The following is a 25,065-nucleotide window of genomic DNA, read 5'->3' as shown; positions in this document are numbered from 1 at the left end:
ATATGTAATCATATTATGCCCCTTTAAAATATGTAATCATATAATTTTCTTTACAATTTTCACATCAGTAATTCTGACAATTAGCATTTTACCAACAGCAATAATGGACATAAAAAAATATTTACACTTTTTAGAAATGTATTAATTCTTGCTTTTGTGAGTACTCTAAAGCAAATATTTACTTTCTGAAATGACTTCAATGTGCAATACTGAACAATTCTGTTACTTCTCCATATGAATACATGCACACACACATATACATACACACCAGGGGTACCAAAAAAAGTATACAAGTAGACACTTTGGTCAACATAGCTCAAGCAGTAGTTTGCCATAATCAGAAGTGTCTGGATGCTGATGGTAACTACTTTGAGCACCTCTTGTAATTGCAGAAATCAAACAAGAATTGTATTCATCTTTTGTTATCGTCATATATTGAGTATTGCAATTTTAGTAATTTTTTTTCCTTTCTAAAATTGTGCAGTTATATAGAGATAATATTTTTGACACCCTCTGTATATTTACCTATGTGTGTGTGTACATATATACACATACATACATATATATATATATATATATATATATATATATATATATATATATATATATATATATATCCACAACATAAACTATACATTATTTTATTTCATATGGTATTAAAAATCTATATATAAAAACATAAAATATAAAATCTATTAATATGTATAAAATTGAGGAATAACTTCATTGCCAGAGCCACTGATAAATGGAATATTTTCCAAAGAAATTGGTGCTTTGATGATTACTTTAAAGCTTTGCTCTAATATCACCACTTTTACCTTAAAACAGAATCCTAAATTTGGAAGAGCCCTCAGAGAGAGTATGGTTCAAAATCCTAACGACAAAAGTGAGAAAAGTGATACCCTGATACTTATTTAAGACCACACATCTTCTCGCTAATAGAACTCAGGTCTTCAGAGCCCATTAATTCTTAATCTGAAGAGGCTGTTTGCTTTTTTTTTTCTTTTTTCCTTTGCTTTCCCCCCCTTCTTCTGCTCCCCACCCCCCACTCTGGTTCAAGCAGTTGTTTCTCAGTCTAGTTGTGTAGGACACAGCTCCCTGACCCATGCTGATATTATGAGCCTTGCGCCCCTACCCCCAAGGCAGTCGGTCGCTGGTCTGCAGCTCACAGCAGCTCTCGCTGGCTGCCGGGCTGTTCACACTGGCTACCGGACCCTCATGGCAGCATACTGCAACCCACAGCAGCACTCAGCAGCCTACTACGGCAGCTCAAGCCAACCTCTGGCTGCTCACGCCAGCCCAGCTCCAGGGAAAGCTGTTGTTTACAATCTTAGCTGTAGAGGGTGCGGCTCACTTGTCCATGTGGGAATTGAGCCAATGACCTTGGTGTTAGGAGCACGGTGCTCCGACCACCTGAGCCACCAGCCTGGCCTACTGTTTTCTTTTTAATGAATATTTGGGCCTTGAATTTTTAGTTTGTCATTTATTTTCTGCATCATACAAATATTATAGAAACATTTATTATTAAATGTCTATCAGACACGGAGGCTGAATAATCTGACTATATGGGGCCCAAGCGGTTATATTTATTTAACTCACATCATTTTAAGTCAACACATAAAAATCAGAAGATTGTGCACTAAAGATCAGATGGGAAAAAAAAAAAAAAAAAAAAGAGGATCTGGCAACCCTAGACTCCTTATAATAAGAAAAGTCAGCCAAATGTGAATAGTACCTCTGGACATACCTACAATTTTTATTTCAAAATAGTACTTGTCATTCACACAAGGTAGGGTAATATATCTATACTGCATCCTTCTTATCCTTTTGGCATACCTGACTCCTGCAGGAGTCAGGATTTTCATCACATATTGTATGGATCTTTTCTCCTGAATCTCTTAATTAAATTAATAAAAATAGCCATAATCAATTTACTTTGTTGAATATAAGGAAGGGATTATACAACAATCATTATGGAAGGTCACCAGTGGAAGAGGAGCTCCTTTTATTTTCTCTGCGTTCCTGAATGGCCAGGTCTTATTATTTTTTATTTTTTCATGAAGTAATATTTCCAGGATAGTTTCTGTCCTTAAAGGGAGAAAGAAGGCAGCATTACAAGTAATGACATGCCTATTCCTTTGCTGCCAATTTTGTGGTGTTATATCAGTGTTATAGCAGTGCATTCTGGCTAAGGAGAAAGAACAAAAGAAATCATTAATTATATTGCTCTCCTGGATAGCATAATCATATCAGAAAAACAAGAAGAACCAATAATATTAGAGTTGAAACATCTATGAAAGTAGATAAGAATCATTTCTGCCACTATGGACTGGACTTTATCAAATATAAGATTTAATTTATTTCATTATCACTATAGTCTTACCTTCAAACACTGTTCTTTCTATCCCCAAAGCTACTTATTTCAAACAAGCCATCCAAGAATGCAGACTATTATATAAAGCTAAAGAAATCTGAGAAAATTGCAAATTAATGCCATAAAAATGCATAGTTTTCCAATTAAAATGGCCCCTTTGCTTCTCAGTAATCTTTTAGCTTTTTTTTTTAGCAAATGTCTTTCTTAACTTGGATTCTGAGGTGTCAGAGGGTGGGGCTGAGAGTTCCTGTTTTGTCTTTCTGGTGACTATCCCTGATCCTGACATTATCTAGTAGTGCCACCCTGAGTCATCCCATTCAGGTGACTCACTGTATTCCCAAGGGCCTCATTATAAATAACAAAGGACACTTCTATTGTTCAAAAAAACAACAAGTGTTTAAGAACTCATTGCCAGAAACTGAGGACTCTTCTTCCATTTTTTGTCTCTTTCCTCACCCCTTTCCTCAAAAATTATTTCCAAGAGTCCCAAATTCTCTTCAAATTCAGTATCTCGAAACTCTAATCACCAAACTCCATTAATAGGCCAAAGTTTGTATATTCCATTTAAGGACTGAGTAAAACAAAATCACATTCCAGTTAAGAAGATCCACCTACCATTTATGGCAATGTCATTTTTCCGCTACACCAAGGTTAGTACACCAGTGTCCTAACATCCAAAACCAAATGACAATTTCATTATTTATTTTACTGGACTTCTTCATTGAATATAATGCTTTTGAACACTGATATTCTTGAAATGATCACCTTTCTTAACTCCTTGAATTTCTCATAAAGTCTCCTTCAAAGGAGGCTCATGGACTTATCTTTCTTGCCTGCTCTTTTCATGTTGGTGCCCTGCAGTATTTTGCTCTAGCAAAGCTTTTCTCACTTCCCATTTTTCTCTGTGTGGTACCTATCTAACCTTCTGCTATTTCATTTTGTTTTGTTTTGTTTCTAATACACTATCCATATGCTACTGACTCCCAAATACTCCAAGACACTTCTCACTCATCTTAGCAGTCTCATATCTCCAACTACTTGTTAATCATTTATTCAAAAATTCCCTACAGAGTTCTTAAATTTAATACATCCAAACCAAACTCATTTTTCCTACCATGATATCTATACTGAAATCTACACTTTATATAAAATTGTACCATCATTCACTTCCATCATATCCGATCTTCACACGTTGTCTATTTCTTATACATTTGAGTCCATTCCTTTTCCTCCACTTCCATTGCCACTGACTTAGTTTAAAATATGACTTCAAAATACAATTCCAAGATCTCTTTTCTACATTCAGCAATCCATTTTTCATGTTTCTTTCGTTTTAAAATGCAAAGTTGATCATGTAAATTATCTAATTAATGCTTCCCAGTGCCTATGTGTAATGCATAGCCCTTTAATTTAGCATACAAATAACTTCATTAGTTGGCCCTAAAACTACTTTCTCAGTGTTATCTGTGAATACTTATACACCCTTATTCTCTTCATTCTTTACACTTCTTTGAAATCCCCACTATGTCATCCCAATGCCTTTTCACATGGTATTTTGTTAAAATGGAATGCCCCTTTTCATCTCATACCTTTTTATTCAGTTTGAGGAAATCCAAATTATCTTTTAAATTCAGATCAATATGTAGCCTTTACCTAACATTCTCCCTCTAACTCCACGAAGTTTCACTCATTTCTCTGTTTCTATCATAACTAGAATATGACTCTATTATAAGGAAATCTATAGAACCAAAATTATATTTCACTAGGCTTGTTTCACTTAAGGGTAAGAACCATGTTTTATCAATTTTGGTTTCTTCAGGGATTCATGTAGTGCTTGGTACACAGAACAGATTAAATATACATATTAGTCTAAATTATTAGCTGACAGAATTTTCTTTTGTTTGTTTGCCTGGTTGGTTAAGAATCATTAAGTATCTGCTGTTTATAGAGATTAAATAGTTGCTGCAGGAAAGAATTATAGAGAGGGGAAGGAGAGAAGGAGTATAAGGAGGACCATAGATATTAAAATCAAGTTTAATTAGGATTAAATTTCTCTTCTTAACAAGTGCTTAATAATTTCTTCTTTTTGATTTAGTGAGAGAAGTTTGTATAGCCTGGCTCAGACCTCTTATTTAATCTGTTCATTGAAAACCATGTTAGTAGATTGTTATTTGTTAAAATAGTGAAAAAGTCAATGTCATAAACACTAAAAGTATGCAACAGATGTTCTTTGGAGTCAATTTTATACCTCTGTAAAAACATCCAAGGAGCTCTAGACTGCCCATTAAAGATGTAAATAAACCCTCTTAAAAAAATCTGATATTAAATTTAATCTTGTGTTTCTATAACTATCAAAAAAACAATGAATCAGCAGATTTTTAAATTTTATTATTTCAGTTAGTGTGATTTTGAAAACTCTTATTGGAGTTGACTCTTCTTTTTTTAAAACAATAGTCTATTTCAAATGTTTGAAAATAAATGTTTTCTTCAAGGAGAAAAAAAAAAATATGCCCAACAATAAATCTGCTTAGAAATGATGCCAATTTTCCTTTTAGATCAAGATGAATGTGCTATTTATGGTACATGCAGCCAGACCTGCAGAAATACACATGGATCCTATGCTTGCAGTTGTGTAGAGGGCTATGTAATGCAGCCAGACAACAGATCTTGCAAAGCCAAAAATGGTAAGTTATCATCTTTCTTGTCCTTCCAGAAAGGTATGTTATCATTCTTTTGTCTTTTCATATTTCCTTTTTTCAGTTCCTTTTCATTAGAAACGTAGGAGAACAATATGGACATTGAAGAAAGAGATTTCTGTTTCATTTAATCCATTCACCCATACTTAGAAAACCAGAGCAGTTATTTTAGTTGTCATTGGTCATTATACCTTCCATTATAGGAAGTTTCAGATTAGGAAAAAGAAATTGATTGATTTGATTTGAATTACCCATCTCGCTCCTGGCCAATACAATAGATTCCTAACTGGTTCCTATGAGTTTGTGCTTCCCCTTCAAAATTCATACTCCACATAATAGTTAAGTTATCTGCTAAAATATAAACCAGATCATGCTACTCTCTTCCTTAACAATTTCCCAATAACTTTCACTCAGCTTGATAATACAATCCAAACTCTGCACAGGACCTGTAAGGACCTAAGGTGTTGTACCATTTCCCTTTCCCATCTTATTTCCTACTGCTCTCCTTTCATCACATGCCAGATACACTGCTTTCCTGGTCCTTCTTCAACTGTATTGATCTTTCCTCGATGTCTTTCCACTTGCTGTTTTATCTGTCTGTAGTGTTTTTCCCACGATATTCATTTTCTTATCATCCAAGTCTTGGCTAACACGTCAACATTCAGAAGGACATTCTCTGACCATTCTATTTAATGGTGTATACCTTCTTCATCACCATCTTATTTCCCATTTTTATTTAATTGCACATAACTATATGAATTCCAGTTTTATTTTTTCTGTAGCACTACCATTTGAAATGAATTAATTTATGTACTTGTTTTACCTCTGATTTCCCTGGAATAATGTAAGCAGCATTTGAGTGCAGAACTTGTCAGTTTTGTTTGCTGTTATTTTCTCAGTTCTGATCACTACCTAAGGAATACAGGTACTCAATATTTGTGGAAGGAAGGAAGCGGGGTGGGCGGGAGGGGAGGAGGGAAGAAGGGAAGAACAGAAGGAAGGGAAACAAGGGAAAAGAAGGAATTAACTTTTCTTTCTATTTAAAGTTTCTAAAATGAGTGCTCCACTCTTAAGTGTTCTAATTTCATGTTTCAAAACTGACATTCTTCACCTCTTACCTGCAAATAAAGCCTATAGTTTCTACACAGTGTTCAGCCTACAGTAAACACTCTGTGAGTATTGTTGATTTGTTAATGAAATAGCTTTGTGATGCACTAGTAACAATAGGATAATGCTAATTTTTTGTCGGTTGAATTAGTTTGGGAATAATATACCATGCTATTATACATGATATTCCATCTGGCTTCTTCTAACTTCCCCCAAATCTGGTCTCATTTCATGCATTTTCAAATTATGATGTTTTGATAAAATAATGAATGTCCTCCTGCCCTCCTTTATTAGCATTTGGAAAATTAAGCATGGGATGGGATTCTGTTTTTGGAAGCCAGATTGAGCAAAGCAATGGATTTGCTCAGCAAGGTGCTACTGCTATCTCCCTTTCCAATGTAACCTCATGTTATAATTTCATTGATTTCCCTAAGACGGTGTGTTTAATTATTTACAAAGCATATTTATATACAAAATTGCAAAGACAGTAGCTATCTTATTTCTTAGTTTACTTCTTTTAATTACTGACTCAATTTATGAAGCCCTATTATTTTTTGAGGGGGACAATTCTTGGGAAAAATTAGGTCAGGTTATGTGTTCCTTTTTGTCCCACCACTGAGAGCTCTGATTTTAAATATTGATGGACTAAGGGAGTGGAAGGCTTGTTCTTTGCTCTTTCTATTGATCCACACAATATTGCTGTGGACACACAGGGAGAGTGTAATGTAATAAACCCTGTACAAAGAGGCACTTCCTCCCTTTCTACAAGGAGAGAGATTCTGACAACAACAGAATGTAACCAGAGACCGGTGTTCCATGATAATGTAATGCAGCATCAGGGAGATTTGCTGACTCTAGAACTGATAATGGAATATTTAAATACCTTCACTTCTAGGTGGTTGGCTTGATGACAATATTAGTCTACAGAGTTGAAAAATACACAGTTTCCATGGGAATGCTTCTGTGGTTTGTAGTTTTATGAAAATTAGTTGCTAGTAATAAATGAATTGGGCACAATTCTATAATGTATACTAACAAGTTCTAAAGGTCATATGGATATTTAAACCAGTGTGTTTGTACAATTCAAAAGGAAAATTATCAGTTATGCTATATTTATAACAAATAAATGGAATGATAGTTTTGGCTTCAGTTCTATGTAAAATTCCATTTAATACCTCAGTTTTAAAATGTTTGTGGCAATTTTATCTTACTGTAATGTTTCTATGACTGACAGCTCCTAGGAAAAACTTATAAATTAAACCACGTTTGTCTTAAGGCTTTGCCATTGCTCCTTCTGACTACCTGGCTGCTTAGATGGGACCCTCTTTTTTACTTTCTCTGCGTTCTACCCCCCTGGAGTCTTATGACCTGATTTTCCTCCATGTCTAGCCAGAGACCCAGGGTTCTCACAAGCTGGGAGTGCGGTAAATTAGGGAAGGTTAGAACGTGCTGGCTCATGACAGTGGGTGTGTATAAAAGATCTCTAGGCTTTAGAAAGAAAGGACAATATAAAAATGTTAAGTCCAAAGGATATAATGAGGAGCTAGAAGTAGACCCAAGAGGAGAGTTCTGCAAAGGCCTTACTAGATGATGGAAAATCAAAGTTTCTGGGGAAGTAGCCTTTTATGTGACGGCAGAGAGAAGCAGAGTCAGTTGGCTGGGAAACTGCTTGTAAAGGTGATGAACTAGTTTAGCACAGTACATCATGTTCCCATCCTAACCATTCACCTCAAAGCTTGTTTGTGGGTCTTATTTTCAATATGACAATTAATTGATAATAATTAGGCAAACTAATCTAAGTTAATTGATTGTCCCTCCTTTGTAATATAATGCCTGAATCCAAATAAAATGCATAAGCCTTAGAAGTACCTTTAAGAAATCACTCTAATGGGGTAACGGTCAGTAGGCTCTATGGTAGGTGGGGGATGATAGAATGTTAGACAAGAGGCCTTTCATTCCTGTGAATTCATGCAATGCAGACACATTGTTTCATTTTCTACACTTAGTAATGACCTGACTACTGAAATATAGAACCAGTCATTTAAGAGTTGGGAGGAACTTTAAAAGTAAGCAAATACAACTATCCATTGGACATCAAAATCAGTAATTTTCAAATAGAAGAAAGTCTACAATGATAGTTAAAAAATAATTTTAAATATGCATACTTGATAGTACGATGTAGGAGAAGACATACTAGAATATGAATGTCATAATAGAGTGTTCATTCATTTAATGGGATATACATTAAAAGCTAGAAAACATTTTATTAAATATTAGGACTTGTCATTAAATAAATGTTTTAAAAGTAACTGTGAAAACATCTATAGGTATCTAGTAAAACTTCCTGTATATTTTTACTTTATTTTTTAAGAGTTCTGATAACTTGTCAAATCTGATTTTTTTTTTTCATTTAGCTTATCTTTTTTTAACTGATTTATATTTATTTTGGTGTAGAAATATGTGTTGAATATGTGTACCCAGGGCTGAAAGTGAGCTCATGCAACCTGTAAGAGTGAAAATAATAGTCAAATGTATTTAATCTATGAACTGTTGGCAGTTTTATTCCTTATAAATTCAGGGTCATTGGACTATACTATTCGGTGTCCTAACCACTTGCTGTAGTGAGACACTCACCCCAGCATACAATTCAATGGAACCGGTATAGCTTTAGTGATTGCGTTAAAGCAGTAGCAGAATAGAGAACACTAAAATATTGTATGTTCATCAATGTAGATACACTTCTTTAAATGGTACAGTGTACCCCTTGCCATGCAGCAACCAGAGCAGTGAGAGAAGAGAGCCCGTTAGAGAACTTTGAGATTCTATTCCAGCTAACACTTTGCTATTCACTGATTGTGGGTGGGATGGGGAAGACTTTGACTATTTAGTTGTAATAAATACAAATCATAATCTCTGTATAATACACAGAAACATATTTCTAGTCGTGTTAGGAAATGTTTTTATACCACTCTATGTTTTGTTTTTTTTTTGCTACAATTCTTAAAAACAAAAACCAACAAACAAAAACAATAAAAAGAGAGAGAAATAAAAATTTAATTCTCTATGTGACTCCTGCTTCTAACATTTAACTCTATTATCATCTACTAGTATATAGTTTATTGATTTATTTTTTCTTTTTGGAAGTTCAGAGAGTTATTCATGGTTTTTCTGCCAGGACTTTTCTGCTTGTGAGGAAAATAGGCAGTTGCCTATAGAGAGAGGGAAGAGGTTTTTTTTTGTTGTTCTGGTTGTTGTTGTTTTGCTAAGAGTCTCCTCAGCCACTTATAATGCTTGGAATTCAGTTATTAAAATATAGCTTCCTTGCTTTTCATTTTCTTTTTTAAAAGAAGCACCCTATATTAGAAAGTGAGTGCTCTTAGGGAGAATAATATTAATTCTTAGTAACCTTGATTACTTATGAGACTAGTGGATCAGAGCTGTTTTAGTATACCATCCTGCTAAGAATGGCTTCCTGCAGAATGACATATGATATGTCTTGACACATGAAGATTTTCTGTTCAGAGGTATTTTCTCATTTTTAGGTAGTCCAAAGGCTAGTTCCTCCACAATTCCACATTTCGTTGAGGCATAACTGTGGGTGGCACTTTATGACGTGATAGTGTATATGAGAAGCTCTGAGCTAGGCATGAGGTTAGAGGACACTCACCAGCATAGTAATCCAGGTTTGTTGTTTTTTATTCAGTCCCATATGCACTGAGGGAATCATGTACACTGTGGTAAGTGGTAGGTGGCAGAGAAGTAGCTCAGTACCTAGAAAAAGTCTGTGCTTGGTAAATATGTGTTGGGTGCTTTAAGCAATATCCTGAACATTCAGGAAGTAGAATGAAGTTACTATGGTGATGAGGGTCAATAAGAGAAAAGGCTGGAACAGATTTCTATGACAGTGGGGTATTGTGCCAGCTTTATCTTGTTATTCAGGGCTCATGCAGCCTTTGTTGTAGTACTGACATCAAAGAATGGTTTGGGGAGTTCTGCGTAATCTCCATAAACGTGCCCTCTTCCCCTAGTCCCTCCTCAGATAAACATGCAATTCTAGTGTGTTTCATATGCATGGAGAGCTGAGAACAAGCTAACCCTTCCACAATCAGGGAGTAGTGCCTCAGCCTCTATCCTGTAGAAATACCAGAGCTTTGCAAGCTACCTTTGAAAGCCTGCTCTGGCCATTGAATATATTTGTCTTGTTTTTGGAATATCCCTACTCTACATCTTTGGCTCTTCACCCAGCTGGAAATCACATTTCCTGATAGGACAGGGTTAGGATTACTGATGGAATTTTCATTGTCCAAATTAAACGTCACACTTTCTTTTTTCCTGCCCAAACACTGTTAACGAGTATGCCAGTGTTAAGATATAAAACTCCTCAAGAATACTCTGTGTGTTTTTTTGGATTATTTTATTTTATTTTATATTTTATTTTTTGCTAGAGGACATCACTTTCACAGCCTAGTAACTTTTTCTGGAATCTAAAATCATTTTTCCAACAACAAATTGGCAAGATTGATAATAGAGAACATAACCATGGAGTCTTATGTGCCATGACACCTTTGATTTACTCATACTCTAAGAAAATACCAGACATAAAAAAGAAGAAAAAAAAAAGCATGTCTTAATTTTCTTTACTATTTAACATTATAACTGTAATCTAGCAGAAGACTTCTTTGTTTGGGTATAAAGAATTACATGGTCACATTTGTGGGCTCTAGATCTGATAGTCGAGGAACTTTGTTTTTACGAATGGCACAAGCTATAGGTACAAATTTCTATCATGCTATTTAGTTTTTTGTAGGATTGCTATAGAACTGTTAATTATATCCTCAGTTTAGAATGTGTGATAGGTAATATGTTCTACAATTAACTCCCTTTCTTTGGGCAAGTATAATGAACAATAAATAAAAATGAGGCATATTTAAATTTATAGAAATTACAAGGGGTTTAACTTTAAGAAGTGGCAAGCATATATATATATATATATATATATATATATATATATATATATATATATATATATATAAACTTTTCTATTGCTTTGTTGGGAAAAGTAGAAGTATATAGCTATTTAAATCCTCAAGGGGGACAAAAGACTGGTTTTAAGAAGAATATTTTGTTTTTTCTAGTAAGAAAACAATTTTTTTTCAGAGTTCCTTTAAGGCATTCCCTGTATCAACTGCAATGTCAAGGTAATCACAGCAGTTAGAGATCGCCCTTGGCATTCTTCCCTTGAAATCCATACTTACCCTTGACTTTGATAACTAATATTCTGCATATTCTCCCTAGTCAAGCTGCTTAGAGTCATTTTAGTCCTGAGAAGAGAAAATATGTTGTATTGATTGCAGTTTTAAATGTGTGTGATCATTTTTTTCTTAGCATTAGGACTCACACAGCCTCCATCTGTGCATTCCATGAAAGATAATTTTGCCAAATTATTAGATGAATTGTATCTTAATAGTCTTTAGCAGTTTAGAACAATATACAGTCAAATTACAAAGAACATATCTAGTAAAGCAGCTAGAAATTTGGTATATAATCACCACTGAATACTTAGAACTAATCCGTCTGTTGAATTGCACAGTAGAAAATTGAAATCTTAAATATAGGTAGTATAGTTACATACTTTGGTGGCCCTGTCAGAAAACAGTGAAATAGATTAAATGAACTTTCACTTTCTCACCTATAGATAATGAATTTTCTTCTATCTACCTCCTTCTTCCTTATTCTAAGATGATGGTCTTGTTTCATATTTCCCTGAGAAAAAACAAGCAAGCGAAAGAAAACTTTCTTATACTGAACTTCATTAAATCTATCAGTCTATCTCAATCTGAAACTTATCACACTGCCTTCCTCTTATTTGAACCAAACACAATGACTTTGCTCCTAAAGTCAATCCCTGCCACCGTGCATCAATCTCATCTCCTTTACCTGTTCATAATTAGACTTACGTGATTGTCTTCTTAATTTCTTGAGTCATTAATTTTTCTTTTCTCCAGTATCATTTGTATGATATGAAACAACTTCCTTTAAATCTAAATTTCTCTCCAGCTATGACTCTATTTCTTGTTTCCCCTTATAAAAATACTCACAGACTGTGTTGTCTCTTTCTCCACTTCCTTCCCTTCTTGCTTGAACCGCTTCAGTGGGTCTTACATTCTTACAGCCCTCTTACACCTCTACTGTCAAGATTATCCATGACCTCCAGTTGCCAAATTACTAAATTATCAGTTTTTAGCACACAACTTATTTTTGTCTCCTCCTATATGGTTTCCCTTTAAAAGAAGTCCATTTACAATTATCTTACCTTACTGAGCATTATTTCTTAGCTTATTTTACTGCATTAGCCTCATTTTGCCAGTATTTTTGGCATGATCTGTGTTCACTCCTTTGGACATCTTCTCTTCCTTTTGATTCCCGAAGTGTTCTAAGCCTGTATCATGACATAAAACAAATAAACAAACAAACAAACAAAAAATAACAACAAACAAACACACACACACACACACACACACCCTCTTCAATAGTTTTATAGAACATCTAGAGACTGAGACTCACAAGTTTTTATCACCAGCCGTGACCTCTTTGCTGAACACAAGACTCACTTGGATATTGAAATCCAACTCAATATCTACGTTTGAAATTTTTCATAGAAATTCTATGACAGCAAACTCTCTGTGTCCCATACTCTTGATTCTTTTCCCTTGTAACAATGTTTTCTCCAATGTGCCCATCTTGGTACATGTCACCCGCATTTACACAATTGTTCAAACCAAAACTTTGGAGTCATCCCTGACTCCATTCTTTCTCATAAAACCTTCATTTCAAACTTCTAAATATATTCTTAATTGGAGTACTCTCTTTAAGGAACAGCCCACATCCCCATTACTACCAATGCTTTATCTTGTTTCATAGAATTTATCACTGCAAATAATATTAAATTATATTTATTTACTTGCATATTATCTGCTACCCTCACTAAAATGTAAGCCTTATGAAAACAAACAAACAAAAAAACACATTAATTTTGTTAACTGCTGTTTCTCTAGCATCTATGGCAGTGCCTGGAAGAAGCTAACCATGCTCAATAAATATTTGTTAAATGGGTATGTATTTACTGAGACAGTATTTTCTTTTTAGGAGACAAATTTCATGTGGCTTTTTTAAGGACCCATGCTTTCAAACAGGAGTTATTTAAAGGCAATTTTTTTAATGAGACAATGTCAATGACATTTTAATTCATAAATACCAATTTATAACTTAGAGGGAAATGTCTGAATTGGGGAAAATGTTTATGTAGTTAAAGTAGTTCCAGCTTGCTACAATTAGAAAATTATTATATTTAAAAGTAGCTAATGTAAATTGAACATCCCTGAATTGTCTAGTTCTAATATTTAATTCAATAACCTAAAATTTGAGTAAATTATATTCTAAAATTTTGGAATGTATTAATATAATCCTTTAAGGTTTATCAATTAAATTTATTTCATTTTTGTTATTAAAAATCATAATGCATTATGCATTTAACTCTGCTTATTAAAATACATTATCATTTTTAAACTTACAAATTTAGTACAATATCTTTAAAAACATTGGAGAATCCATATTCAAACATCCCTCCATGTGTCATTCATTTATTGACTACTTACCATTTTCCAAGTAAAGCCATGCAGATAATAGGGAAAATATTTCTTTGATCTGGTGGACCGGCTCTTTAGAAACAGGGAAATTGTAAGGGCTGCTAATTTGAAAAATGAAAGGTTTTCTTTAGGGGCATGGGGAGCATGGTATTATTGATTTTAACTGTTTTTATGAAATTGTCCTTATTCCTGAGGAACAACATATTTCATTTCTCCTCAGTCATCATATATATTTTTTACTGAAATATTCTCTAAATGAAGGTACCAGTATTTACTAGTAAGGTCTAAATAACTAAAAGGTTATATTGTTTTCAAGTCTGTGGATAATTTACATTGATCAGTAGTTTACATGAGCTATTGCAGTGCCAAGGACAAAATTACAAAACACGGCACTAGACTAATATGTCAACACTAAACTCATCATCTCCTCTTAAATCTGACTCTACTTTCTTTCCTGACTTTCTTATTTTTAGTTTCAGGTGTACAAAGCAATGTAATCGTTAGACATTTATACCCCTCACAAAGTGATAAGCCCCCTCCCCCATCTACCCCTCTGACATTGTATGTATCTGTTACAATTCCACTGACTCTATTCCCTATGCTGTACTTCACATCATATTAACATATGTATATATGTATATGTGTGTGTGTGTGTATATATATATATATATATTTATAGTTGACATTCATTATTATTCGGCTTCATGTGTACACTGCAGTGGTCGGGCATCTACATCGTCCCCAAAATGGTCTCCCTAATAAGACAAGTGTCCTTTGGATACCCTACAAAATCTTTACATTACTGATTATATCCCCCAAACTGTCTTTCGTATCCCTGACTTTCTTTTAATAACACCATCGTTCTTCCCATCACCCAAAACTAAAATTTCTGTATAACCGTTGACTATGTCCCTCATTGTCTACGTAAATCAATCACTGCAATTTGCAACTTCTACATCATTACACCAACCCATCTCTACTTAAGAATTCAATATCACTTATTTCAGGTAATTTATTACATTGTTTATGAGAAATTAAAATGGCATTTCTATGCTCAGTAATCCTGATATCCAATGCCTGTGTACACAATTTTTTTCCATAATTTTGCATTACCTTGTTTATAGTTAAAAATAAGATTAACACCATTCTCTATTTACATGTGTAGAACCTAGTATGTTACTGAACCTCTAAAAATTCTCTGCTGATCACTTTTCTGCTAATGACCTCTGCTTCTAGTAGGAATGTTGGCACAAATGGACATTCTTTGTTTCTGCACTGCATCAATCTAAACAGAAACAAAGATGCTGTTTTCTTTAACCTAACTCCTTTCAAACCTCACTCCAGAAAACCACTACCAAAGCAGTATGTAAATAAGACTTTTACATATTACCTTCCCATCTGATATGACTCACACTATACCATGTTGAAAGTAAAAGCAAAAAGAAACTTAAGAAGTCAAATAGGAAATTTATCCATCTCACTATATTCTACTTACCCATATAGCATCCTATGCGTCGTTTCCAAATTGATCTTAAAGCGTACTGTTTATCATGTTATACTCTCCAAAATTTGCACTGGCTTCCCATTGTACCCCAAATTAAAAATAATTTTATTATTTTGACATTCAATAACTTGTGCAATCTTTCCTCAACCTACTTTCTCAGCTACTATAAGCTCTGTGATTTTGAATCCAGTTGTTTTTACTTTCCAGCTATATGATAATAAACAAGTTACTTAAATTCTACATTTCTTAGTTTTCTTATTTACGAAAAGTGGATAATGTTAGCACCTGATTTATAGATATGTTGTGAGTATACAATAAACTGATAAATGTGAAGCATGGATTGCAGTGTCTGGCTCCTAAAGCATACTCAAAACGGGTTAGCTATTGTAACTATTTTTTTCCGTATATAATCATATATTTAATAAATTGCCTGCTTTGAAAAGAGGAGAATTAATTGAGGTGAAACCAAAACTTATGCAAAAAGATTTATTCCTATCCATGGTAGTCAGTACTATATATGAATACTGGAAATTGGGATGATTATGGAAACCTGGGCATATATGATTTTCATGGTTACAGATTCCAGGTGAGCTCTGGGAATCAAAGCTTTGGTCATCCCTTCCTCCAGGTAATGTAGCAAGCTGGGGTTAAGATCCTGGCTGTTCTTATGTCAATCAGATTATTATTATTATTATTATTATTATTATTATTAGACTTTTATTAAAATAGCGCTAACAATATTATATTAGTTTCAGGGGCACAATGTTATTACTATTATTCAATATTTATATACCTAAAACAGTGATCACCATAAATCAAGCAACCGTATGACACCCTACTATGTTATCACAATATTATTGACTGTATTCCCCATGCTGTACGTTACATCCCCATAACTTCTTTGTTTTATACTTGGAAATTTGAACCTCTTATTCCCCTTCACACACACACACCCCTTTTAAATTTTTATTACACTTGACATTCAATATTATTTTATATTAATTTCACATGTCCAGCACAGTGGTTAAGCATTAATATAATTTAAGAAGTGATACCTCTGACTAGTCTAGTACCCATCTGGCACTACGCATAGTTATTACCATATTATTTACTATATTCCCCATGGTTATTTTATAACTGCTAATTTGTATTTCTTAAGGCCTTCACCTTTTTCACCCTGTCACCAAACCCCCTCCCATCAATCACCCCGATAAATCTAGTAACCATCTGATACCATACATAGTTATTACAATATCATTGACTATATTACTTATGCTATACCCTATATCCCCATGGTTACTTTGTAACAGCCAATTTGTACTTTTAATCCCTTCCCCTTTTTCACTCACCCCCAACACCCCTCCCGTCGGTAACCATCAAAATATTCTCTGCATTTATAAGTTTGTTTCTGTTTTGTTTGTTCATTTTGTTCTTTAGATCCACATGTAAATGAAATGACATTGCCTTCTTCTCTCTCTGACATACTCCACTCAGCACAATACCCTCCAGGTCCATCCACGGCTAGAACATCTGTTGCGACAGATGGCGAGAACTCATTTCCTTCCAAGGCAGAGCAATATTCTATTGTATATAAGTTCCACCTCCACTTTATGCATATATCCATCAATGGGTACCCAGGCTGCCTCCGCATCTTGGCCATTGTAAATAATGCTGTAATGAACATATGAATGCACATGCTCCTCAAAGTAGTGTTTTGTGTTTCTTCAGATAATTACCCAGAAGTGGGATTACTGGGTCCTTCTTTGCCACTTATTATAGCTTTTTTTTTAAAATCTATTTTGTCTTGTATAAGTATTGCTACCACAACTTCTTTTTTTCATTTCCATTTTCATGAAATATCTTTTGTCCATCCCTTCATTTTCAATCTTTGTATGTGTTTCAATCTGAAGTGAGTCTCTTGTAGGCAGCATGTGTAAGGGTCTTGTTTTCTTGTCCATCCAGCCACCCTACTTTTTGATTGGAGAATTTAGTACATTTACATTTAGAGCAATTGTTGATAGATATGTAGTTATTGCCATTCTATTATTCATATTTTTATTTTTTATTTATTTTTCCATCTTAAAGAAGTCTCTCTAAGGTTCCTTGTGATACTGGTTAGGTGGTGAGGAACTCCTTTAACTTTTTCTTGTCTGGGAAGCTCTTTATCTGTCCTTTGAGTCTAAGTGATAACTTTGCTACATAGAGTAATCTTGGTTGTAGGAACCTCTTCTTCATCACTTTGAATATTTCCTGCCAATCCCTCCTGTCCTGCAAAATTTCAGAGAAATCAGTTGATAGTCTTATGGGAACTCCATTGAAGATAATTAATTGTTTTTATCTTGGTGCTTTTAAGATTCTCTTTTTGTCTTTAACCTTTGTCATTTTAATTATGATGCATCTTGGTGTGGGCCTGTTTGAGTTCATCTTGTTTGGGACTTCCTGAGCTTTCTGGGCTTGTATGTCTATTTCCTTCTCCATGTTAAGGAAGTTTTCAGTCATTACGTATTCAAATAGGTTTATAATTCCTTGCTCGCTCTCTTCTCTTCCTGGTACCCTTATGATGTGAATGTTTGTGCACTTGATATTTTCCCCTTAAACGCTCTCTCTCTCTCTTTTTTTTTTCCTCTTTTTTGATAATTTTTGCTGTTCCGATTGGATAATTTCTGCTACCTTATCTTTCAAATTGCTGATTCCGTCTTCTGCTTCATCTAATCTACTCTTGATTCCCCCTAATGTATTCTTCATTTCAGTTATTGTATTCTTTATTTCTGAGGTTTTTTTTTTTTTATGTTTTCTAGCTCCATTTTTATTTTTCCTACCTGTCTGTTGAAGTTCTCCCTGAAATCATTGATCATCCTTATAACCAGTGTTTGGTATTCTGTGTTTGTAGATTTGCTTGTCTCTATTTTGTTCAGTTCATTTCTGGAGCATTGCTATGTTCTTTTATTTTGGAAATGATTTTTTGTCTCCCCATTTTGGCTGCCTCCCTGCATTTGTTTATATGTAGGGCTGCTATGCCTCCTGGTCTTAGTATAGTGGCCTTACATAGTAGTTGTCCTGTGGGACCCAGTGGTGCAATTCTCCTGGTCACCAAAACCAGGAGCTCCAGTGCGCTTCTTGTGTGGGATCTGTATGACCTCCTGTTGTAGTTGTGATGTGATTACTATATGCACGTCAATAGGAAGGATAACCCCTCAAGCTGATTGGTTGTGAGGGCTGGCTGTGACTGTTGTGGAGGGGCTGTCACTACAGAGTAGGGTTTACTCTAGTGGGTCTCTCATGCCTGCCCAGTATGCCCTTTGGATGTGTTGTCCTTAGAGGTGGCCAGTGATGGCCAGATTCAGTTCGAAGATGTCTACTGGGCCTATCAACCCCCGGGACTCCTAGGAGGGAACCTGAGGCAGGCCAAGTTCAGCTGCAGTCCACCTGGCATGAGCCACAAAAAAATCAGGAGATGGCTGCCACTTTTGCTGTGCTTGGAGGTGCCTTAAGAGTCCAAGCCAGGAACCAAGGCTGGCTATTGCTAGTGCTGGGCTTAGGGCTGCTCAGCCAGAAGTACTGGACATATATAAGCCAGATGCCGCTTTTTTGGGTTTTGCGAACCTTTGAGAGATTTCAGGAAAATCTACAGCATGAGCCAATGCAGGTCATTTATACAGAAAAGCCACTGGAAGTGGCTTAGGTGGGCCTGAAACATGAATGTGTGGGCAGGGTCTCTGAATCACCAGGGCTAAGCGAATGAACAGTGTTAGCCAGTTTGATGTAGACACAGATATAACCTCTGCATGTATCTGCATGCATGGAAGGGGAGGGCTCAACAAATAAACAGTGGCTTCTGCCAGCTCTTCCATTTGGGAAAAAGTTGCCCCTCCAGCTCTTACTCTGAAGTTAGACAACTCACTTCCTCCCTATATGCCCCTGGTTCCTTTCAAGCTGTTTCCCCAGCACTGGAGCTCACAGTGATTCAGCCATCAGTGGGTAAGTCCATGCATGGTCCCTTTAAGAGGAGTGCCTGACACTCCAGCTGACCTTCATCTCACTCAGCCAAAATCTCTGTTGTTTTTCACAGTCAGAAATTATGGGGACTTCTCTCCCCAGCACTGATTCCCTCGGTTGGGGAGGGGCGGGAGCCCCTTGCTCCTAAGGGGGGAGGAGAGCCTCTGCAGCTGAGATATGTCTCACAATTTTTAATGGTCACACACAGGTGTGGAACTAGCTCATTCTGTGTCTCTGCCCCTCCTACCAATCTTGTGATCATTTCTCTATGTCCATAGTTGTAGGGCTTCAGTTCAGCTAGACTTTAAGTGATTATCAATAATGGTTGTTCTGTGGTTTAGTTGTAATTGATGTGTTCTTGAGAAGATGTGGGCACAGCATTTACCTACTCCACTATTTACCAGAGGAAAAAACAAAACAAAACAAAAAAACAACGACAAAAAAAAAAGCTATTGTCACTTTTGTTATGAAGTACTTCCACTACTCATACATACTCTACCCTTCAGAAATCCGAAAAACTGAAGTCAGTATCTTCCCAATATATTCTAGTCTTTCCCACATCTGTGCTTTTGTTAAAGTTATTTGTTCTACCTGATTTTTTTTTTTTTTCTGCATGTCTGATTCCTGATCTTCTATTAATGATAGGCTGAGTTCAAATGCCATCACTATTTAGGAACTTTTGATTCTACTAAACAGATGTGTTTTAGTCTGTTTGTGCTGTTTTAACAAATACCACAAACTATGTGGCTTATAACAACAGCAATGTGTTCCTCACAGTTCTTAAAACTGGAAATTTGAGATCAGGATACCAGAATGGTAAGATTTCTCTCTAGGTCACAACCATTCACAGGCATATTGTATCCTCACATAGCAAAAGGAGGTAAGGATCTCTCTGGAGCCTCTTTTATAAAGCATCAATCCTGTTTCTGATGGTTTTACCCTCATGACTTAAGCACCTCACAAAGTCCTCCCATTACTTGTAATACCATTATCTTTGGGAGTTAGGATGTCATCAAACAGATTTGGAAGACGTGAACATTTGAATCATAGCAAGATAAATCTAACCATTCTTTGAAATTCAATGTCACAATACATCTTTCATGAAAGGCGCCAAACCTGATTTGAAAATATAGAACATTTATATAATACCTCAATCTTTCTCCTAGATTATCTTTCCTGAAGGAAGACTGTCTTACTGATTTCCATTAGATCCTAACTGAGTGCCTTAGATCTTTAAATAACTAAAAAATAAAATAAAAATACTATTAAAAAAAGGATTTTCATCCAATAAAAAATTAGATCAGTACAAATACACTGCGACAATAAAAGATAGTGCTGAGATAAATTTTAGCATTATTGTAACAATATACATTTTTTTTGCTTAGCCCAGTACTTCTTCTAATGCATTTTAATGTGTCTACATTTGATTCATATTTCATTTATTCTTTTATAAAATAGGATAAAAGAGTTTATTCTGATATATGGCACAATATATCCTTATTCTAAGTATCATTCTTTTCAGTAAAGATATTTTCTCTTAAAAAAAATTTGAGGAAAACAGAAACAAATTTTGTCATATATGTCTTAGAAATGAAAAAAAAATATTTCAAACATTTATTTTAATTTTTCATTTATGTGATATTACCGTATTTCCCCAAAAAATAAGACCTAAGCCGAAAATAAGCCCTAGCATAATTTTATAGGATGCTTGTAATATAAGCCCTATCCTCAAAACAAGCCCCAGTTAAGATCGTTAATCAGACAGATGTCCATTGCAACATATGACGTCTATTGCAACACATGACGTCCATTGCATCCCATGATAGACTTATTGAATTATAAAATAATAACATTAATATATACTTAAATATAAATAAATAATATTATTGACACTAATACTTAAGATAAATGATAATATAAATTATAATTAAGTATTTATAAATACCCAACGGGTGACTTTGGACGAGAGGTAAACGACTATGTAAACAAATGAACTCAAGACTTATTGCTGAATGACCAATCGGAGTACACACACAACGCATGAATAATATGAGCACTTGATAACGAATGGATGTGGTTGTATCTAATATGAATCTTCATAATTCATCATGTGTTGTAATGGACGTACTTAATGCACTTATGTGAGATAAAGAAACGTTTTCTGAATTTTGGTGCCTGCAATTTTTTGTCGCTTTTGTGTGGACCATCATTCTTATCTATCATCATTTTTGTTGCCACTCCTCTCTCGTAAGTTTTCAACTAACACTTGATTTAATGGTAGATTTAAAGGGAATAATATTTTGACCCCCAGACAAGTTGAGTTCAAAAACAAAGAGCTACTCCAGCGAGTATAAGAAAGGAATTGTGGAGGACTCCCAGGGCAAAAATCTTACGGCTTTCTGCAAAGAGAAGAAGTTGGATTTCTGAATAGTTAGAAAATGGCGAGCAGAGTATTATAACCTCAGTCAACAGGTGAATGACGGAAATGCAAAGAAGTGCAAGTGTGGATCAGGTCGGCAAGCATTATTTTCTGAGCTGGAAGACATCATCTGTGAATGGATTGCTGACAGGAGAGCAAAGGCTTTGGTTGTGCGCAGGGCTGATATTCAAGTGATTGCCCTTGCAATGACACCACAGGTAGAACTATCCCCAGAAGAATTCTAAGGATCACAACACTGCCTGGATGGCTTCTTTCAACAATATGAACTGTCTCTAAGATCGATAACACTGTTCAAGCTGGAAGATACTGAAGTTATTAAACATGCACTTGCATCCAAGTCCTTTGTTGATGGCATTGACTTTTCTAAATACCAACTCTCCAACATGATTGCTATGGATGAAACTGCAGTGTTTATGGGCCAAGGATCTCAAATGACAGTTGATCAAAGGGGTGCTTCATTAATCTTCATTCCCTCCACTGGTTCTGAAAGTGCACATGTTACCTGTATTTTGGCAGTTCATCTAGATGGAAAGAAAGCCCCACCTCTAATCATCACTAAGGGCAAGAAAGATAAGGTTGAACGGGTTTCAGGCATTTATGTTCTTGAAACTGAAAAAGCCTGGAGCACACAAGCAGTTATAAGGAAGTGGGTCAATTTAATGCTGCCACTTGTTTTGTGAGGTGGCCAAAGAGGTCTGCTAGTCTGGGATTCAGCCAGCACTCACCGCGCTAAGACATGAAGAACTTCCTTGCAGAGAGAAGAATAGATCAAATAATGATCCCACAGGAATGGCTGCCTATCTCCAGACTCTTGATATGGCAATAAACAAGCCAATCAAGGACCATTTGTGCATGGAAATCAATGACTACATTGAAAATAGAATGGAGAAAATCAGCATGGAAACTTTGTGAAGCCTAGCCTGCAGGAGGTTATGATTTGGGTGAAGAATTCATTGGATGAAATCACTGACAGTTGTATTGCCAATGCACTACAAGCAGGCTACATGGACAAGAAGTGTTCATTTAAGGAGAGCTCTATTGCTGGACATGAGAGATTGAGGCCAATGGTTCAAACAGGAAATAGAGTCACAAGAAATTAAAGCCAGAATTTGGGGTTTAGAGAGTTATGATGATGTTCCAGAAGAAGATAACATGATTGTATTTGAATAAATGTAGATTTTTGTATATGAATAAATGAATAAATGTAGATTGCTGTACATGAATAAATGTAGATTGTTTTACATGAAAAAATAAGATATCCCCTGAAAATAAGCCCTAACGAGTCTTTTGGAGCAAAATTAATGTAAAATCTAGTCTTATTTTCAGGGAAATATGGCAATTTTATTTGTATTTTTAGTTTGGTTTGGTTGACTTTGATCTATAATTTATTATATTATTTGAATAATGATTTTTTCCTCCTTTTAAAACTAAATTACTTTCTCCTGATATTTCATATTCAACTCTTTCTATTCTTGGCATAATTTTAGAATGTTTGAAATGTATTCTCTACACAGACTGCTCTTCATTTTGTTTTCGCGTAGTAGTAATTTATATCCTATAAGGTTTTGCATGATTTTTTATTAAAAATTGTTAACTTGTAATTCTTGTTTCTCATTTCTAACTTCATCACATTTGCCTGATTTTCAAAGATTTCATATAATTTGTATATGATAAATTAAAAGTAAAACTTTTAAAATTTTTTGTTTCATTATTTTATGTTCATATTGTTTAAAGAAACAAAAGAGTTCTTTCGGTTGTATCGATTACACATTTCTCTATTCTCATCCTTTTAATCTTACTCTGACTTTTTATTTTATATATCTTACATGCAAGTCATTATTTAACCATTTATTTAGTTGTATCTGGGATTCTTTTGTTGTTGTTTATATTTGGCCCACCAAATATCGAGTTGCACCTACTGAACTTCATTCAGTGGAGATAATTGTTCACAGTTTCAGGCTTAATTAATTATACATTTATATATGTATATGTGCATATATATGCATTTTTATTATGCATGAATATTTATTAGGTTTGTATTTATTTGTAAGTTACTGAATCCACAATTCCAATCACTTAAAAGGAAACTTGCTAAAATAATGTTTTTAGAATTGATTGCAAAAATGGGAAGTTTAATTGAAACCTTAAAAGTAATTTTTATTTACCTTGAAAATATTACTTAGTATTGATTGTATGTCTAAATCATATTGTTATAGTGTATAAATACACTTTTAGTATATTTTTGATAATGAGAAGATAAGGATACGTTGGCAAGAAAATGGTTATAGTAATTTGGAATTTAAGTAGGTATTTTTATGAATCTAGTCAAATGAGTTTTTCTATGTTTCCAAGTTTATCTTTTTAATTTACATTTTTTTAATCAGTCTTTAAAAATTATAGCACTTATTAGTGATATATATATATATATATATATATATATATATATATGATCGGAATAAATCACTTTCTGATCACATAGAGCACGTATACACATCTCCATAACTAAGAGAGAAAATATTGTTTTTTATGCTGTTGACATATGGTGAGTGATGAAAAGGATGAAGACAATTTCCTTGTCTGGCATGGATCAATTGACAGCCCATTGGTGAGGTTTTCTCAGCCAAAATCATGGTTCTCTAAGGTAGAATATTGACTGAGTGCTTTCTTGTCTTTCAGCCTCTTCCATGTGGAAAGTTATTATTTATCCTCACTAAGTGTTGATGTAGGTATTCCTTTGGCTGAAGAAAGCTAATATGCCTTTCAACTGTTCCTTTGGGAAAACTGTTCACTAACTCTAATGATGACATCTGATAAGAACATCACATTTATTCTAGTCAGTCTTTTATCCTCATTACCCAAGCTAATGGTGCTCTTCAACTGGCATGTGGAAACTTGAGGTAATGAAGCACACTACAGTGAGAAGTCATGCAGGTAGAGACAGATTACCTTCACCAGACCTATGCCAGCTTTCATCATGAAGTAATAAAAGAGGAAAAAATAAAAGATGCACATCCTTCACCTCTGATGATTTCTGTGGGTCTTGTGTTTCAATGGCTTCTCCCCCTCCCTCCCCAACTCCATTGCTAGGTCTTAAGTTTACTTGTCTAAAGAGGGATACCACAGTTAATAATAAGCAGAGACTATTGACTATTACTTCAATACAGTACCTAACAACTAATATTATAAATATTCTTCCTCCAGTATGTCATTTAAATTATAAAGTCACCATTATTATATCAAACCATGTTAGATTATGAAGCATCTGATTTTTTTTTTATTGGTTTCTGTTTGAAGGTTTAAAA

The 25,065-nt window shown here is 34.7% G+C and overlaps 1 protein-coding gene across 5 annotated transcripts in view; it reads left to right on the top strand.

Moving 5' to 3' along the window:
- The window catches only part of LRP1B (LDL receptor related protein 1B), a 1,798,389-nt gene that overhangs the window by 818,027 nt on the left and 955,297 nt on the right, over positions 1-25,065 (top strand). For all 5 annotated transcript variants that reach the window (XR_012497488.1, XM_074335786.1, XM_074335783.1 and 2 more), the window contains one exon: positions 4,930-5,058. Coding sequence is in view for 4 of the 5 variants with exons in the window: in XM_074335786.1 (XP_074191887.1) it covers positions 4,930-5,058 (129 nt within the window). In the remaining variant the exon portion in view is untranslated. The remainder of the gene's footprint in view (positions 1-4,929; positions 5,059-25,065) is intronic.

This window comes from Rhinolophus sinicus, linkage group LG01 (genome assembly GCF_036562045.2).
Source record: "Rhinolophus sinicus isolate RSC01 linkage group LG01, ASM3656204v1, whole genome shotgun sequence".
NCBI lineage: Eukaryota > Metazoa > Chordata > Mammalia > Chiroptera > Rhinolophidae > Rhinolophus > Rhinolophus sinicus.
The sequence above is the reverse complement of the archived record's forward strand: the minus strand, read 5'-3'. Positions and strand labels throughout refer to the sequence as shown.